Source organism: Labrus bergylta, chromosome 16 (genome assembly GCF_963930695.1).
Source record: "Labrus bergylta chromosome 16, fLabBer1.1, whole genome shotgun sequence".
Taxonomy (NCBI): domain Eukaryota; kingdom Metazoa; phylum Chordata; class Actinopteri; order Labriformes; family Labridae; genus Labrus; species Labrus bergylta.
The window spans coordinates 17155223-17170556 of record NC_089210.1 but is presented as its reverse complement, the minus strand read 5'-3'; the positions used below and the strand labels follow the sequence as shown (position 1 = coordinate 17170556).

The window sequence follows — 15334 nt, the reverse complement described above, 5'->3', positions numbered from 1 at the left end:
ATCAGTCACTCCATCTTGGTCTGAGTCTGTATGTTAAGGACTATATCCCTGATTCTGAATTGAACAAGCTCCATAGGTCCACAAGACATAAATAGCAAAGGATTCTGTACAGCTACTTAACACATCCCAGTCAGTGAGGTTACTGGTGTAATGTGAAATGCTACTTTGACTGTTTTTGTACAGCGTTACTTCCTCCTGTGTCACTGTGGGTCTCTGGCACAATAATAAACAGCAGAATCTTCAGTCTTCAGACTGTTCATCTGCAGATACACCTGCTGTCTGCTGTTGTCTCTGGAGATGGTGAACCGGCCTTTAGCTGACTGAGAGTAGTATTTTTCGTCATTATCACGCTCAACCCAGGCGATCCACTCCAGTCCTTTTCCTGCAGCCTGTCTGACCCAGTTCATATGGTAGCTGCTTAATGTGAATCCAGAGGCTGAACAGGTCAGTCTGTGGGATTCTCCAGGCCTTTTAACCACTGCTTCAGATTCTGTCAGAGTCTGAGCTTTAACACCTGTAAAGACATTTAAAAAAGTCAATTGAACATATTTGGCACACAACAAGAGAAAACTAAGACTTTGATGATCATCACCTGCCCAGCAGACAGTAAAAAGCAGCAGTCCTGTCCTATAGTCCATCATGTTCAACTGTGTGTCCACTGTTCTCTGTCGTCCTCTCTGCACTCACATAAGTAGAGGAGGAACACATCAGAGTTTTACATTGACTCCTCCTCACATGGACTGAATTAACTTGGGTCTCAGTTTTTGTCTGTTTGAACTGGAAATTAAATGTTAGATGGCTTTTCCCCTTTGAGTCTGATTTGCATGATCTGAATTAAAGTGTGCATGAGTTTGAAAAAGTCAGTATTAATGTTCTAACAGGAAAGATGATCTATATTCAGTTCTGATTCGAGAGTCCGTTGGGGCCCTATAGGTAAAAATGTATTGTTGGGCCCTCCAACCAGCGTTCATTACCATCATGTCTGCCAGTGTCCCGACGCTTACTCCTCTTTTTCCCAGTTTTTTTTTCTCCCCTTTATACGGATAATTCTCCTTCATTTTTCTTTATCAACTTTCACTGACAAACTCTGGTTTCCACAGCAAAATAATGCATGCAACGTTCAGCAGGGCAACATCATATATCATAGATCATTTTCTCAAAATACTTATAAACTGTCCACGAACTATAAGGAGCAAGAGATGATTTGATCATTATCAGGAACTACTTAGAGGACACTAATCAAAGTTAGAATTAAATCAACAACCTGTGACCAATCAGAATCAAGTATAAAACCTGACCATAGTATATGATTCCAATATTCAGTCAACCAATACTCAGATTTTTTTAAACTGAAATTAAAGATGCTGATACAGCTGAATGTGCAGTGATGGTGGTAAACAGAGGAAGTAGTTTTTGTATGACTCTCCTGTTATTGTCTCTCACTGTGGGACTCTAGCACAGTAATACACAGCAGTGTCTTCAGGCTGCATATTCTGTCCTGTTAGAGTCACTGTTGCAGCAGACGTGTCTCTGCTGTAGCTGAACTTGATCTTCAGAGCATTATTTTGACGAAGTCCACTTGTACCCCACTGATGAGAAATCCAGTCCATCGGTTTCCCTTCACGCTGTCTGATCCAACCTGTTGCATAGCTGTCATCAGTCAGAGAGTAACCAGAGACCTGACAGGTGAGGGTCAGAGACTGTCCAGGCTGCACAACCATTGAGCCTGGTGTGATGAGATCAATACAGTGCACACCTGTGGAAACACAAATCATCATTATCTCCATCACTCATCTGATTATTCTTTGTGTCTGATGTGATCATTAGTTATAAAGCTTCCTACATGATCCAGTGACCAGCAGTAGAATCAGAGCTACAGAGAACATTTTTTCACTTGAAGTGATCTGATGGAGCTTCTGTTCTTCTCTGACTCACAGCCTGATGTCGAGTCTTTATATCAGACTGTGAGGAAGTTCAATTTGCATATAAGGACACAGGGAGGCTATGAAAGAAGGATCCTCGTCCTGCTGGAGACTTTACGTATTTCTGTTTTCCACATCTATGTCTCGTGTTGAAAAGATAATAGTTTGATATTTTTCATTTGAAACTTTTTGTCCATTACGATTTTCAACAACATAATCTTTAAAGGAAAAATGTGCGATTTTGTGATCCAGTAGATGTCGCCCTTGAGCACCAGCATGAAACAAAAACTAAATCATGTTTGGCGACACCTCTGCCATACTGAATCCTCCACCCTCCTCCAGCAAAAACTCCTCCTCCTCCAACCTACCTCAACTCGAGTTCACACGGAGGAGTTTAGTGCAAGCGATCGACAAAATTGACCTCGGCTCGACCTGCAATTGCCTGCTGCCTGCATTGTTGTGTTCGCATGATTACATTCCCAGAAAAACCTGCAATTAAAACATCTTGTTAAACAGCTGACTAATCACATTTTTGTGGTGATTCTTATCTTCTGAATGTTTCTGATTTTTTTATTTCAATAAAATTAGATTAAGTAGTAAGATTGGATTTCTATTAATATCCTTGATATACTGCTGTCAGTTTTATTGGTGTTATGATCATGAGTGGTGTGAGGGCTCCTCCTCTGGTGGCTTCATGTTACTGGTGTTCAGGCTCTGAGGGGTTTTTGTTCAGCTCTACTGATGGGTTGTGTCACTGTGGCTCTCTGGCACAGTAATACACTGCAGTGTCTTCAGTCTTCAGACTGTTCATCTGTAGATACAGCTGCTGTCTGCTGTTGTCTCTGGAGATGGTGAACCGGCCTTTGACTGAATAGAGTAGTATTGGCTGCTACCACCACCATTACTAATCATAGCGATCCACTCCAGTCCTTTTCCAGGAGCCTGTCTGACCCAGTTCATCTCATAGCTGCTGAATGTGAATCCAGAGGCTGAACAGGTCAGTCTGTGGGATTCTCCAGGCCTTTTAACCACTGCTTCAGATTGTGTCAGAGTCTGACCATCAACACCTGAAGAGACAGAAAAGAACACCATCAGATGTGACACTTTCAGAAGACTTTTTAGAGTAAAGATGAGTGATGATCATCACCTGCCCAGCAGACAGTAAAAAGCAGCAGTCCTGTCCTATAGTCCATCATGTTCAACTGTGTGTCCACTGTTCTCTGTCGTCCTCTCTGCTCTCACATAAGTAGAGGAGGAACACATCAGAGATTTGCATTGACTCCTCCTCAGATAGATAAGAAAGTCATTTTATTTGGATATCACTTCTTTACTTTTGGAATTAAATTATAAACACAAGTGTCCTTTTAAGTTATTAATCATTAATTTATTTTTTTGGTATCTCAACTCAGGCAGCCAATCAGTAAGAACACAAAGCAGAATAACACACAGCTCCACTTTTTGACAGTTATTGAACATACAGTAACATCTGTGACCACATGTACCAAAATTATTCACATCTAACAGGAAGTTAATCCCCATCATGTTCTTTGATGGTGTCTTCTGTTCTCAACATTCATGGAGGATTTTGTCACATGGGCTCAGGGTATCAGAGAACAACAGTGGTATTAAAATCTCATTTTCTAAAAGTCTGATTGAATAAGATCACCATAGAGGAAGCTAAAGACCTCTGGTTCAGTTACTAATGTGAATGTGATCCTGATAATTGTGAGTTATTTTGTTGAATACAAAGGTATTTTCATAATGTCTTACAGCTGTTTTTCTCCTTACTGTAAAAGTGAACTGGTGTTTAATATGTATAAATATAATTATAATACATTTGATTTATTTGATTTACAGAGTCGCATTTAAAGAAAAACACTTTTAAACAATGGTACAAATAGAAACATTAGCAATCTAAAGCAGTGTTTGTAATGTTTCTATCAGTGATTTGAATTGTGGCAGGTCCGTAAAGTCTCAGGTGTGTTTGGGGAGAGAGATCCAGAGGGAGAGGGGCAGCAATGGAAAAGGCTCTGTTCTCCTGGTTCAGTGCTTGGTGTTAATCATGATTGGTGTGAGGAATCTGCAGTGTCTTCAAGCTGTATTTTCAGTCCGTTATGAGTCGCTGTTTTTCTGGAAGAGTCAAAGTTGATACTGAACTGATTCTTCAGTGAATCTTTGTAGAATCTGGTGGATCCAGCTTCACTACCGATCCACTCCAGTCCTTTCCCTGCAGGCTGTCTGATCCAGGCTGTGTAGTAGCTGCTAACAGAATAAGAGACCTGACAGGTGATGGTCAGACTCTGACCTGGCTGCACAGTCACAGAGGCTGGCTGTGTCAACTGTTCACACTTCACACCTGTGGAGGAAAATATGTTGAATATTGAATCAGTATGTTTAGAGTCATTGTGCTGTGATCATACTGTCAGTGCGTCTGCCTCAGTGAGACTCACAGGATCCAGCAGCCAGCAGCAGCAGCAGAGCTACAGGCAACATGGTTGGTGTTGAACCTGACATGATGGAGCTTCTCTTCTTCTCTGACTCACAGCCTGATGATGAATCTTTATATCAGACTGTGAGGAAGTTCAATTTGCATATCAAACGACACTGACAGACTATAAATGAATCATATTTATACATGAATACACTTTAATCTTGTGAAAATCGTAAAAAAATCTTGATAAGATTGTATTGTGAAGACTACGGGCCTATTTCACTAATATATATAAGTGCATACACAAAATCATCTACAGATTCACAACACGTACGCGTACCAGCAGATTTTGTATGAAGGTGGTTCACTTTTTTTTCCTTTAAGTTCTCACATCACATTCTACAAGTTCTCATCACATTCTACAAGCTCTCACATCACATTCTACAAGTTCTCATCACATTCTACAAGCTCTCACATCACATTCTACAAGTTCTCATCACATTTTACAAGTTCTCACATCACATTCTGCAAGCTCTCACATCACATTCTACAAGTTCTCATCACATTGTACAAGTTCTCATCACATTCTACAAGTTTTCAACTCACATTCTACAAGTTCTCATCACATTCTACAAGTTTTCAACTCACATTCCACAAGTTCTCACATCACATTCTACAAGCTCTCACATCACATTCTACAAGCTCTCACATCACATTCTACAAGCTCTCACATCACATTCTACAATTTCTCATCACATTCTACAATCTCTCACATCACATTCTACAAGCTCTCACATCACATTCTACAAGTTCTCATCACATTCTACAAGCTCTCACATCACATTCTACAAGTTCTCATCACATTCTACAAGCTCTCACATCACATTCTACAAGTTCTCATCACATTGTACAAGTTCTCATCACATTCTACAAGTTTTCAACTCACATTCTACAAGTTCTCATCACATTCTACAAGTTTTCAACTCACATTCCACAAGTTCTCACATCACATTCTACAAGCTCTCACATCACATTCTACAAGCTCTCACATCACATTCTACAAGCTCTCACATCACATTCTACAAGCTCTCACATCACATTCTACAATTTCTCATCACATTCTACAATCTCTCACATCACATTCTACAAGCTCTCACATCACATTCTACAAGTTCTCATCACATTCTACAAGCTCTCACATCACATTCTACAAGCTCTCACATCACATTCTACAAGCTCTCACATTTTGCAACATATCTACCTTCATAATTTTGTTCTCACCACTCTGCGTATGTTAGTGATTCAGAATCGTTCATTCTGATTCAGGAATCAGCATACTACCACGCCCCCATCTCTCCATATAATGTCATCCGATTGGTGTATCAGGAGGAGAGCGGTGAGGTGCAGATACGCACATGTTGGTAGAGATGAACCCAAAGGGCAAAAAAGAGCGATGTGTCTGGGGCAACCTCCTGTCTCGAAAAATGAAGCCAATGCGGAAGTAAAAAAAAACTGCAGTTCGTCAAATGTCCGCTTGAGGCTGGCTCCAGAAGCACCGGAAGCCCACAGTCAAAAAAGCCAGTTTTTACCACAGGAATTAACATGTTTACAGCCTGGTTCAAAAAACGAGATATATCTGATAAGTTGACGACCCCATTTCCTCACACTGTGGGATTTGTTTTATAACTCATCGGATTTGATTTTATTAAGGAAAACGACTATGCCCATATAAGGGTTGTGGCAGATTTGATTGACAGCTCTGCACGGTCAGCAGGTCAGGAGGCTAACAGCTTGATCCGTCTGATTTCTCCTCTTTTTTACTTCGTTTGGAGAGTTTGTTTAAGACATATCTGACAACATACATGGCTTGCTGTGCGGTTAACAGACCATCCAACAAGTTGATGCTTCAGTTATTTTCAGTAAGTGATATAGTAGTGTTATATTTACTGCTTACTCATGTGTATTTATAGTTACGGACCTAGCTTGTTTAGCATTAGTGTGTAAACCAGTCGGCTAACTGTACTCAGTGTAGTCCATTATTTACAGTCAATGGTTTAGCCGATCAAGACTCTCATTCATGCCAAAGAACCTAATGGCAACATAGCCAGCCAGCACTATTAAACTGGGGGAAAATGTAATTCTGAAGTGTTAGAAATTTTAGTTGTCAAGATGTTGTAAGACAGAGTTTGTGTGATAAAACTAAAGGTTCAGCTCGGTGGTTAACTGCAGACTGTAAATATGGTTATCTTACGTTATGATGAATGTTATACATTGATGTGGAATATCATTGTGCAAGTGAGTGAGAGAGCTGAAAATAGCATGATTACAATAAGGTTTGTCTTCTTAACTTTGAATAGATGTTGATTACCTGAATACTGTACCTTTGTTGTCTGGGTAGTACACTGTTGAATTTATAAATGTGCTCTTACACACAGATGAATACAGAAAATGCACAAACAAATTGATTTAATGAATAACTGCTATTTTCTCTCTTTCTTTGCCATCCTGAAGACCCCTCACTAAAAGTCCATGTTCTCCTGGATCCATGTCACATGTTCGAGCTTCTTCTGAATGACTTTTCAACAGTCGAAGTTCTGGTGAGAGAAGATGGCCAGCAGATAAGACAGCAGTACATCAAGGCTTCAGGAGAAGGAGGGTTAAGACAGCAGTACATCAAGGCTTCAGGAGAAGGAGGGTTAAGACAGCAGTATATCAAGGCTTCAGGAGAAGGAGGGTTAAGACAGCAGTACATCAAGGCTTCAGGAGAAGGAGGGTTAAGACAGCAGCACATCAAGGCTTCAGGAGAAGGAGGGTTAAGACAGCAGTACATCAAGGCTTCAGGAGAAGGAGGGTTAAGACAGCAGTACATCAAGGCTTCAGGAGAAGGAGGGTTTGCACCTTGGAAGACTGTATTCATGCTGTTCAAATAGAAATAGATCTCCTCCAAACAACTTGCAATCAAACCATTTTCTTCCCATTTTAAAACCCTTTGTCCAGTTTAGATGGGAGAAGTTGATATTATGTGATATTGATCTGGGAAGACTAAATTTCTAAATCATTTTTAACTGTGTTTTTATTCACAAGTTATTGATCTTATTTACTCTCCATGTATCTTGATTTAAGAATGGGGCTGTGTTTAAGGGCATATTTTTTGCAATAACTCTGTTCCATCCCATTTTCAGAAATTAACTACATTAGTATTTGAAAAAAAATGTCAAGAGAAGACAAAGTTGTGTAAAAGTAGATTCCTTCCCTTAGCTATTGAGTTGAGCAATAATGCACAATTTAGTCTTGTCATTTCAAATCTGAAATGTATACTGATAAGTAGAGACAAAGGAGTCCATTTATATAGAAATATTTATTTAATCTGAAAAACAACATTAAAAAAAATCTGTTTTTACAACAGAGATGAACATGTTTACAGCTTGGTACAAAACAAAAAAATAGGTGTGATTATCTCATGTCTCTATCGACACACACTGTACAGGGGTGAATGTTTTGATGACTCATCAGTTTTGATTTGATGAAGGATAAGAGTTATTCACAATAAGGCATGTAGCTGACATGATCGACAGGTGGGCGCGGTGTAACGGTTTGTCAGGAGTCTTAAAACCCGCCTCAGCTCCAGCTCTCAGCCTGTCGCTAGGTTGAATGAAGGTAAGGGTGAGACAGCATTTCAAGCATGGAGACCGCCATCGATGCAGGAACATGTGGGTGACATCACTCAGGCCACCCGGGGGAGACCTCCCTCGCAGCGAGTTGTTGAAGAGAAGCAACTGAAGTCCACCCCAGAAGAACCAACAAATGCAGATGTTGTTGAGGCTCAGGTTTCTTCCTCTGTCTCTGCACCTCGACGGACAAGTCACCAATAATCCACACTGTGTCTATAGGAGAAATACAAAGGTGTTCAATTAATGCCTCAGACAAGACAAAATAGACAGTTAAGTACATGTGACAGCTCAGGGTGTTTTTTTGTTATTAGCCACATCTGCAGGAATAATATTGAACAAGATAGCTGCAACTCATAATAATAGATGCCAGTCTTAGACACTATTTTTTCTAATACTTAAAGTTTTTGGTGTGAAGCTGACACTGTCCACAGACTCCATGACTTCACAGGGTTCTATAGAAAACAAATGTCTTATAATAAATACTAAATAATGATTTTTCAAATGTCATGTTCACCGTCATTGCTGTTGACATCAGTAAATATAAGACACAGACGTTCCTCTTTTTGTCAGAACAGTAACATGAACTGTATGCTTTGTAATATTGATTTCTTCTGGATGTCTTACATATTTATTTAGAGTCTATGGTCTAACAGTAGTTTTATCAACAACAACGAAAAGAAAAAAGACACCAAAGCTCTGTCTTTTATCGTTTTAAACAGACTTCTTATCCTTCAACATGTTCTTACACCCAAGTAATGATTTGTAACACAATGTGTGAATTTAAGTGTAAAGATTAGCCTCAAAATGTTTCTTACATTTTATGATAAAACTGCTAATGTATTTCTCTGCTAACCTGGACAAAGTCTAGTAACTGCTCTGACAAATAACTAATAACCATAGTTGTATATTTAACAAAGTGTAGTTTTAAGATTTTAATTAAATATTTGGGTTGAATATAATTTGTTTTAACTGTGTTGTAGAAAAGTAAAATGTTAACTTATTGTTTATAGATAAGATACTGTCCAGGCTGCACAACCATTGAGCCTGGTGTGATGAGATCAATACAGTGCACACCTGTGGAAACACAAATCATCATTATCTCCATCACTCATCTGATTATTCTCTGTGTCTGATGTGATCATTAGTTAAAAAGCTTCCTACATGATTCAGCAGCCAGCAGTAGAATCAGAGCTACAGAGAACATTGTTTCACTTGAAGTGATCTGATGGAGCTTCTGTTCTTCTCTGACTCACAGCCTGATGTCAAGTCTTTATATCAGACTGTGAGGAAGTTCACTTTCCATATAAGGACACAGGGAGGCTATGAAAGAAGGTTCACCTATGTAGTGCTCAGGAGGTGAACTGGCACCTCTCGAGCTACCAGACCAAGCTCAGAATCCCAGTCCAAGCCCCACAATCTAAGCTACTGCCTCCCCCCCCCCCTTTACTTTATTACTATAATTCATCAAATTATGTAATTTGATGAGATCCCAGAAATGTATTATAAATAAACTTTGTTATATTTCTTTCACTTTTACTTTAAACAATATAACTACATGAATCTATAAATGAGTATTTTTTACTCTTCAACAGTGAACTGGTCTTATAATCATTTTTGGTGTGAGGGCTCCTCCTCTGGTGGCTTCATGTTACTGGTGTTCAGGCTCTGAGAGGTTTTTGTTCAGCTCTACTGATGGGTTGTGTCACTGTGGGTCTCTGGCACAGTAATACACTGCAGTGTCTTCAGTCTTCAGACTGTTCATCTGCAGATACAGCTGCTGTCTGCTGTTGTCTCTGGAGATAGTGAACCGGCTTCTGACTGAATTAGAGTAGTATTGGCTGCTACCACCACTGCTACTGATAATAGCGATCCACTCCAGTCCTTTTCCAGGAGCCTGTCTGACCCAAGCCATCCAGGAGCTGCTGAATGTGAATCCAGAGGCTGAACAGGTCAGTCTGTGGGATCCTCCAGGACTTTTAACCACTGCTTCAGATTCTGTCAGAGTCTGACCATCAACACCTGAAGAGACAGAAAAGAAAACCATCAGATGTGACACTTTCAGAACACTTTTAAGAGTAAAGATGAGTGATGATCATCACCTGCCCAGCAGACAGTAAAAAGCAGCAGTCCTGTCCTATAGTCCATCATGTTCAACTGTGTGTCCACTGTTCTCTGTCGTCCTCTCTGCTCTCACATAAGTAGAGGAGGAACACATCAGAGATTTACATTGACTCCTCCTCAGAGAGAAATAACTTTTGACTTCTGTCTTGGATACTTTAAATTCATCAGTTGTATCATGCCAGTAGAGTGAAATCAGAGATTAACTTGATAAAAGGACATTTTATTTTTATATACGTAATCAATGATGCAGGAGTTGGAACAGCAGCCAAATATGTTTGATTTAAGTAATTGAGATTTCACGTTTTCTAAATCTGGGTACACCATGAATACCTGTTGTGTTTTCTTAAAAGTCAAACAGATGAACTCTGTTACCTTGGATCAAACAAAAGCTGCAGTGAAACTTAAACATTTGTCATTCTCTCTGCAGTCTGTTTCCCAAAGGTGTAAGACAATGAGGTTGACTTGTCCTCTCATGGATGATATTTTCATCTCATACTACCAAAAGGATTAGAAATCTTTTTTTTGCATCAGTTCCTCATTTTATTGCCATGTACACTTTATCTATAGACTGTTTGTGTCACTGAATGTTTGATATGATCATTATTGGTGTGAGGGCTCCTCCTCTGGTGGCTTCATGTTACTGGTGTTCAGGCTCTGAGGGGTTTTTGTTCAGCTCTACTGATGGGTTGTGTCACTGTGTCTCTCCTGGCACAGTAATACACTGCAGAGTCTGCAGGCTGCATATTCAGTCCGTTTAGAGTCGCTGTTTTTCTGGAAGAGTCTAAGTCGATACTGAACTGGTTCTTCAGTGAATCTTTGTAGTATGCAGCTCCAGTGTATCTCATTCCAATCCACTCCAGTCCTTTCCCTGCAGGCTGTCTGATCCAGGCTGTGTAGTAGCTGCTAACAGAATAAGAGACCTGACAGGTGATGGTCAGACTCTGACCTGGCTGCACAGTCACAGAGGCTGGCTGTGTCAACTGTTCACACTTCACACCTGTTAAAAAGAGAACATGTTTAGTAAGAAATGATCAAGTTAAACTGCAGAAGAAGAACTGTTGACTTTGACAGATGCAGACAGACTCACATCCAGCTGCCAGCAGCAGCAGCAGAGCTACAGAAAACATGGTTGATGTTGAAAGTGACGTGCTGTGAACTCCACTGACGGCCTGATGGGAAGTTTTTATAGCTGAGTAACAAGGAAGCTCACTGAGTTTGCATACAATCAAACATATGAAGCATCAATGATGGTCTGACTGGAGCCAATAGGAGAGTCTGTTCACTGTTTTTATATCTGCAGAGTGAAAAGATGACTGGAAATCATCTCTGCTTTACATATGATAACAGATATAATATATGTGATCATACTGTAGGATCAGATTGGTTGAAAGTGTTTACTAATAACTGGTTTCATTCATTTTAGGATTAATCTTATCAAAGAGAGCAGCAACAATCAAAAAATAGGTGATAAGGAAATGCTATTAGAAAGAGCTTTTCTACTCTTCTTATGTTAATTCATATTGTGTGTATGTGATTATATATAATTACTCATTAATAATGTTGGTGTACTATCTTCATATCATGTGGAATATTTTAAATCTTTACATGTTTCGTCCACATCTCTACTGTATGCTTGGAGTTCAAACCAAATGTAGACACAGTTTCTCCAAACAGATGCAAAGAATGTAATCAGCTGCATTGTCTAAAAAACAGAAGTAGTCTTTTGCATAGTCTGCAAACATTAGTACCAAGGAAAAAAGTTTTAATTATGTAGGTCAAATCTGATCTCTTCCAGTAGATAACAGTATCAATGCTGATAAATATGAATGTTCCCCGTGATGGTGGAAAATAGCGGAAGTAGTTTTTGTACGACTCTTCTGCTCTTGTCTTATCTTAAGGAGCTACTAGTCCCGTACTGCCCCTCGAGAACATTACAGTCCCAGAATGCACGCCTGCTAGAGGTACCTACAGTCTCTAAGTTTACTATGGGAGGTAAAGCCTTCAGTTATCAGGCTCCTCTCCCCTGGAATCATCTTCCAGCCGGGGTCCGGGAGGCAGACACACTCTGTATTTTTAAGAATAGACTTTAAAATTTGCTTTTTGATAAATCTCATAGTTAGGGCTGGTGCTGGTGTAAACCAGCTGCTAGTTATGCTGCTATAGGCTTAGACTACCGGGGGAACTGGCACCTTTAGCTTCTCTCTCTCTCTCTCTCTCTCTCTCTCTCTCTGTACATATACAGTACATCATATTACTGCATGTATCTGTCTGTAAATCTCAGTCACTAACCACTTACTTTCCTGGGAGCTCTTGAACTCTCTTAGGCTCCTCAAGATCGTTGGTTGACGGCCTGCCAGAAATAGTGGGTCTAGGTCTCCCCCCACCACCTCAGCCCCCATTCACACCTCTGCTGGAGACTCTGCTCTTCCTCCCATCAAGGTCCTGACCACCTCCCCCCCTCTCTCAGCTCCTCATCAGCAGCTTCAAAGGACAGCCCCCCCCTCACCCCCCAGCTCCCTCCCTTTAGGTACCTGCATGACAATAGACAGTTCTCCACACCCCTCCCCCGCTCACTGTCCCACTCTCACTCTTACTACCAGCCAGGTACAAAGGCTGAGGCTGATGAAGGTGCCTGACCTGTGGAAGACCTCCTGCATCGTCCCAATTCCAAAGAAAGGTCGTCCCAGCGCTCTCAATGACTACAGATCTGTGGCACTCACGTCACGTGTCATGAAGACATTTGAGAGGCTGGTTCTCCAGCACCTGAGGACCCTGCTCACTGCTTTCCAGGATCCGTTGCAGTTTGCATATCAGAGGCACATTGGTGTGGAGGATGCTATCATCTTCCTGACCCACAAAGCCCTGTCACACCTGGAGACGAAGGGAAGCACTGTGAGAGTCATGTTCTTTGACTTCTCCAATGCTTTCAATACCATCCAGCCCTGCCTCCTGAGGGACAAACTGCTGGATATGCAGCTGCACCCTGACACCACAGCTTGGATTTTTAACTACCTCACGGGCCGCCCACAGTATGTCAGAGTCGACGGCTGTGTCTCTGATGTAGTGACGGGCAACACAGGAGTACCTCAAGGAACTGTTCTGGCGCCTTTTCTCTTCACTCTCTTCACATCAGACTTCAGGTTTAACTCTGGTTCCTGCCACCTCCAAAAGTTTTCAGACGACTCCTCCATTGTTGGGTGCATCACTGACGACGACGAGAAGGAGTACAGAGGACTGTTGGAGAGCTTCGTCACATGGTGCGAAAGCAACCACCTGAAGCTCAACATCAGCAAAACAAAGGAGGTGGTAGTGGACTACCGGAAGAAGAAGAGGCCCCCTGCCCCAGTCATCATCTAGGGGGAGGAAGTGGAGAGGGTGGACTCATATAAGTACCTTGGGGTCCACATCAACAATAAACTGGACTGGTCTCACAACCCTGACGCCCTCTTCAGGAAGGGACAGAGCAGGATGTTCTTCCTGAGGAGACTCAGATCGTTCAGTGTCTGCAACAGACTCCTGAAGACCTTCTACCAGTCTGTGGTGGCCAGTGCCCTCTTCTTTGCTGTGGCGTGCTGGTGGGGTGGCATCAAGACTGGTGAGGCAAACAGACTGAACAAGCTGGTGAGGAAGGCCCGCTCTGTAGTGGGTCTGGATCTGGACACTTTGGAGACAGTGGCTGAGAGGAGGATGAAGGACAAAATCTTCAATACCAAGTCACTTTAATCACTTGTCACTTATCTTGTCATTCTCTGCAAATACTGTCTCAATTCTCAATTCCCCCCAGTTAACTTTATCATTCATTTTGTACTGTATATACCCCCTGTTTTTATTTTTATTTTTATTTTTATTTTTATTTTTTTATTTATCTATTCTGTTTAATGTGTATTTTTGAGCTTTCTTGTCTGTTCTACTATAACGCCCGAATTTCCCCTCTGGGGATCAATAAAGTACGATCTTATCCTGACTCCTCCTCACAGTTAGAAGTAAATCATTAGTGTCCATTCAAGATGGCAAACTTTGGGATTTTTATATTTCCATTTGGACAGCTTGCATTTCAGCAATAACACAAAGCAAATTAAAAACACACAGCTCCTTTATCCAACATGCTGGGAACATAACAGCTGTGCCCACGTGTACTAAGAACTTACATCTATCAGGAAGTTGCTCCCCGTGATGTTCTTCAAATTATATCTTTCACCAAGCTTTTATAAAAGTGTTTCTCTACATTAATGAATTGATTATTGAAAGCATAATTTATGAAAGTTTGAATGACAAAAATATAGGATATAGGACATTAAAGTCTTCTGGTTCAGTTTTGACTTGTATTGTTTAAAAATCAGAAGAGAGAAGATAAACTGTGTTTACATCAGTGATTCTTTGTTGTAGTCATTGTTTAAGGACTTGTTTCCAACATGTTTAGTTTCTCATGTTAAGATGTCAGCAATATCTTCACGTTATTCTTGGTGCATCTTCTCTGTTCTGCTGCAAAACAGAAACAGAACCACAGAGTTATTGTTTCTGGAGATAAACATCTTTTAGGGTTAATCCAATAAACTGCACTTGTATTGTTTGAGTTAAAATTATTTTATTCTTCATCAAGACATTTGTATGTATGCAATCATTTGCAACATCAATTAGAATCAGAAATACTCTATTAATCCGTGGGGAAATATTTAGACATCACAGTTAGTCTTATACACAATATAGCAGGAGCAAATTGGAATTATACAGCAGCCATGGGTTTGAATCCAACCTTTGCCCTTTGCTGCATGTCATCCCCCACTCTCTCAACCCAATGCATTTTAAGAGAAATGGAATAACCAGTCAGTCAACTGAGATCATGTAATGTTCATCTCAATCATTATGGCAAACAAGTGACACCAGAGTTCAGGTTTGAAGGGATTATTTTAAAAAGGGGAACTTGTTTTTGTACAACTCTCCTGTTAATCTGTCTCTCACAGATTCTCTGTGTCTGATGTGATCATTAGTTAAAAAGCTTCCTACATGATCCAGTGACCAGCAGTAGAATCAGAGCTACAGAGAACATTGTTTCACTTGAAGTGATCTGATGGAGCTTCTGTTCTTCTCTGACTCACAGCCTGATGTCGAGTCTTTATATCAGACTGTGAGGAAGTTCACTTTGCATATAAGGACACAGGGAGGCTATGAAAGAAGGTTCACCTATGTAG

General features: G+C 40.6%; 2 protein-coding genes across 2 annotated transcripts in view; both read right to left on the bottom strand.

The window, feature by feature from the left end:
- LOC109980080 (uncharacterized) overlaps positions 1–15334 on the bottom strand; it is a 219568-nt gene that overhangs the window by 62033 nt on the left and 142201 nt on the right. The window lies entirely within an intron of this gene.
- On the bottom strand, positions 1440–12544 carry LOC114922095 (uncharacterized). The gene is made up of 5 exons (XM_065964741.1): positions 12442–12544; positions 9870–10043; positions 4373–4468; positions 4129–4278; positions 1440–1756 (listed from the first exon to the last, which is right to left on the bottom strand). The coding sequence occupies exons 1-5, from the start codon at positions 12542–12544 to the stop codon at positions 1440–1442; spliced, it is 840 nt and encodes a 279-aa protein (XP_065820813.1).

Excerpts from the sequence above, each read along its gene's own strand:
- LOC114922095 (XM_065964741.1), bottom strand. The coding sequence starts at position 12,544 with ATGGGGGCTGAGGTGGTGGGGGGAGACCTAGACCCACTATTTCTGGCA. Across the intron at positions 4,469-9,869 it reads TATTATCAGTAGCAGTGGTG|GCTGTGAGTCAGAGAAGAAG; the intron begins GTAGCAGCCAAT and ends ATTCATCATCAG. Across the intron at positions 4,279-4,372 it reads GCTGCTGGCTGCTGGATCCT|GTGTGAAGTGTGAACAGTTG; the intron begins GTGAGTCTCACT and ends TTTCCTCCACAG.